The following is a 3,177-nucleotide window of genomic DNA, read 5'->3' as shown; positions in this document are numbered from 1 at the left end:
TAAAGTCATAAAAGAGATGACAAAAACAGCCAAAATTATCCTTATCCAAAACAGCAGACTTTGCACTACAAACTGAAACTCATACTTTAGGACAAAGGACCAGCCAAAGGAAATAGATGACCAGCAATGCAAGGTATTGTAGGATAGCACATCAAAAAGTGTAGTGTAGGGTAGGGGACTGTAATGTACGTGTAGGGTAGGGTAGTGCAAGGTAGGTAAGTGCATGCAGTGGGTATTGTGGTGTTCGGTAAGATAGGTAGTATAGTGCGAGGCATAAATGGAGCACAAGGCACTACAGCCGTAAGCTCCACACTAAAGACAATGTAGGGTAGGGCAGGGTAGGGTAGGATAGAGTCTCTGTTGGGGTTGTAAAGTGTAGGATAGGGTAGTGTAGCATAACGTGGCATGGGCATGGCTCGACCTGGTGTAGGCTAAGACAGCTTGTTAACTCCATCCTTCACCTGGCCTCCCATTCACTCCCATTCAACCTGTAGGTTCCCAGAGAAGAGGGGGGGGGGGGGGGGGGGGGGGGGGCGGGCACTTGGCGACACAATTCAGAAACAATACTTATAGATGGGCCCATTTTCTTTCAAATGCCTTCAAAGAATACCCTTTGTGCAGCACTTACAAGGTTATTAGACGATTTTGCAAAATGCTCTGCACCTTCCAACAATCACAGAAGTCACCCACTAGAACGAAATCCCCTGATATATCTACATTTAATGCTTCAACACAACCAATTGACATCATGTTTGAATAATCCAGTAAACATTACAAAAGAGTTCAAGGAGACATGTTATTATCAAGCTCAAGGAGACATGCTATTATCAAGCTCAAGGAGACATGCAAGGGAGATAGATAAATATCAATCCTGAGCTCGGTGTCTCCTGGACTGACAAAAATACAAGCAATTTCTTGGTTGTAGATACCAGAATACCGCAAAAGAAATCTGGCGGTTCTGGGCATAGGTATGTATTTCTTTATAGAATTGGATTATACATCGTAACAAGAATACAACCATTACAGGATCCCCTTGTCTCCCCAGACCCTATAAAGGAACAGTTTGAGAGTCCTCACTTTACAAAAGCAAAACCAGGCTATCACCTCTGCCCACCTCGCAAAGCGAGAACAAGGTGAAGAACAGAACCACCTTCAATGTTGTAGTCCTTTGCAGTCTTCTCATCATTCATTTGTTTGCCAGCAAAAATAAGCCTGCGCATGACAATTCACACAAATTATCCCAAAACTGAAAATTAAGCTCCTGCAATTACCGTTGAGAGACCAAATCAGCTAGAAACTTATCCAGAACTCAATGAAACCAGCTCCCAAAGCTTTCTAATGTCACACTCTGCACATCATTAGCCCCAACAGTCTCAGAATCTCGAAGGTGCTCCCAGAAATGACACATGCCAGCTTTTTTTTGGGAAGTTAGGGGAAGGGGGTTGCAGGGGTAATCACAACTTCAAAAAGGCATCTACAACAGCAGTCAAACATTGAACAAAAAGGAAGGTAGTTCAGCATGTGTGCTCTGAAAGACAACTAAATCGATAAAATAAGGAAAGGAGACAGTGAACCAAAACCGAACGCACAGTCATCCAAAACCTTTTCACGTAGTCTCTTAGCCTCAAGGCTCAAGGTGAGAACAGACGCTCTAAATCAGCGCCTTGACATTTTCTACTCAGCTCAACCTAGCTTTACATCAACCTTTAAAATGGAGTGCCAACCAAATCCTTTCTGAGTGTTTACTAGTGGTCTCTGACGGCCTAAATGAACGCATGTTGTCCGTCAACACCTTCGCATTACCCTTCAGGTCCAAAGCTTGAATTCACATTGCCAGCATATTGCTGCTTTTCCCATCCATCTTTAATTTCTTAAGTGAGAAGGACCTATTAACCCGTCATGGTCCGCTTTCCCATCACCTGGGCCAGAGATTCTCTAGGCCACTTTCACATTTCCAGGGTTGAGAAAAACAAAGATTGCTTAGCATCATTATATTACCCGACATAAGCTTCAGTGCACAAAGCAACTCATGTACGCAAGCAACAATCGGGTCACTCATAAGACCAAAGGCCTGAGGACTCGAAACGAAATCTTGACAAATATATACTCTGCCATAACCGGAGCTCGAATAATCGACCTCCTATGTAACGAATGAGCAGAGAGACAAGAAAAGTCATCTAAGCAAACACGATAAAGCATCAAGGACGGAAGGAAACATGGCCAAAAACCAAGAATTCAAACGAACAATCACAAGCGATACAAAACGCAACTGACCTTTGCTGCACAGGAGGTATCCCTTCCTTTTCCTCGACCCGCTCCTTGATTCGCTCGATTGTGTCCGTGGGTTCGATGTCAATCTCGATTTCCTTGCCAGTCAGGGTTTTCACTTTGATCATGGTGCCGCCTCGCAATCTGAGCACGAGATGCAGCGTGGACTCCTTCTGAATATTATAATCAGCGAGGGTGCGGCCATCCTCCAACTGTTTTCCGGCGAAGATGAGCCGCTGCTGGTCGGGGGGGATGCCCTCCTTGTCCTGGGAGCAGATTTCGAAGGTGAGACCGAAATCGGTAAAATTTGTGAGCAAAGAAAGGACTTAGGAAGATGTAAGAGACCTGGATTTTGGATTTGACGTTGTCGATGGTGTCACTACTCTCCACTTCGAGAGTGATGGTCTTGCCAGTGAGGGTTTTGACGAAGATCTGCATGGTCGCAAAGCTGTGAACAAAGAAATTGAAGAATCAACTAAACTACACAAGCTCGGCAAGAACCCTAAATATGTCGCACAAGACAACCCTAAATACACATCCAACACGGATTTGTCAAACCCTAAAATATTTTCTTGTTATTTGGCAAGGCCTCCGCTTTATTAAGTGCTCCACATAGCATTGAGGCCATCCACAACACGAAAATCCTTTTGCCGGGGCATGAGTCGGGCTCCACATCATTTTTTGGCGAAGGGCAAGCGGACGTGTGTGAATCACTCGAGGCGCAGTGCAGATTTTTATTGGGTGCCAATCCGTTGACCCTTTTGTGGGCAACTTGTGTGAAACGGACCTTAGAGGGCCTCTCCACATCACGGCTGAGGTGTGAAGCTTCCATGTATCAAGTGTGGCATGTTTATGGAGCAAACCACCAGGCTGCACCGCACGGAACTTGCTTTGGAGCCCTTGAGGGCT

The 3,177-nt window shown here is 45.2% G+C and overlaps 1 protein-coding gene across 1 annotated transcript; it reads right to left on the bottom strand.

Annotated features, from left to right (window-relative positions):
- Positions 1-776: 776 nt before the first annotated feature.
- On the bottom strand, positions 777-2,858 carry LOC147887053 (ubiquitin-NEDD8-like protein RUB2). Its single transcript, XM_087394452.1, has 3 exons — positions 2,614-2,858; positions 2,275-2,534; positions 777-1,212 (listed from the first exon to the last, which is right to left on the bottom strand). Exons 1-3 carry the CDS (start codon positions 2,704-2,706, stop codon positions 1,101-1,103), a joined length of 465 nt encoding a protein of 154 aa, XP_087250578.1. The 5' UTR covers positions 2,707-2,858; the 3' UTR covers positions 777-1,100.
- Positions 2,859-3,177: the final 319 nt, after the last annotated feature.

The sequence above is a fragment of the Dipteris shenzhenensis genome, chromosome 23 (genome assembly GCF_047967505.1).
Source record: "Dipteris shenzhenensis isolate YYH24624 ecotype China chromosome 23, Dip_SZ_1.0, whole genome shotgun sequence".
NCBI lineage: Eukaryota > Viridiplantae > Streptophyta > Polypodiopsida > Gleicheniales > Dipteridaceae > Dipteris > Dipteris shenzhenensis.
Note: the sequence above shows the minus strand (reverse complement) of the source record. Positions and strands in the feature narration are given on the sequence as shown.

Coding starts and splice junctions, on each gene's coding strand:
- LOC147887053 (XM_087394452.1), bottom strand. CDS start 2,706: ATGCAGATCTTCGTCAAAACCCTCACTGGCAAGACCATCACTCTCGAA. Junction 2,535..2,613: donor ACGTCAAATCCAAAATCCAG/GTCTCTTACATC, acceptor ATCTGCTCCCAG/GACAAGGAGGGCATCCCCCC. Junction 1,213..2,274: donor ATACCTCCTGTGCAGCAAAG/GTCAGTTGCGTT, acceptor TGTCATGCGCAG/GCTTATTTTTGCTGGCAAAC.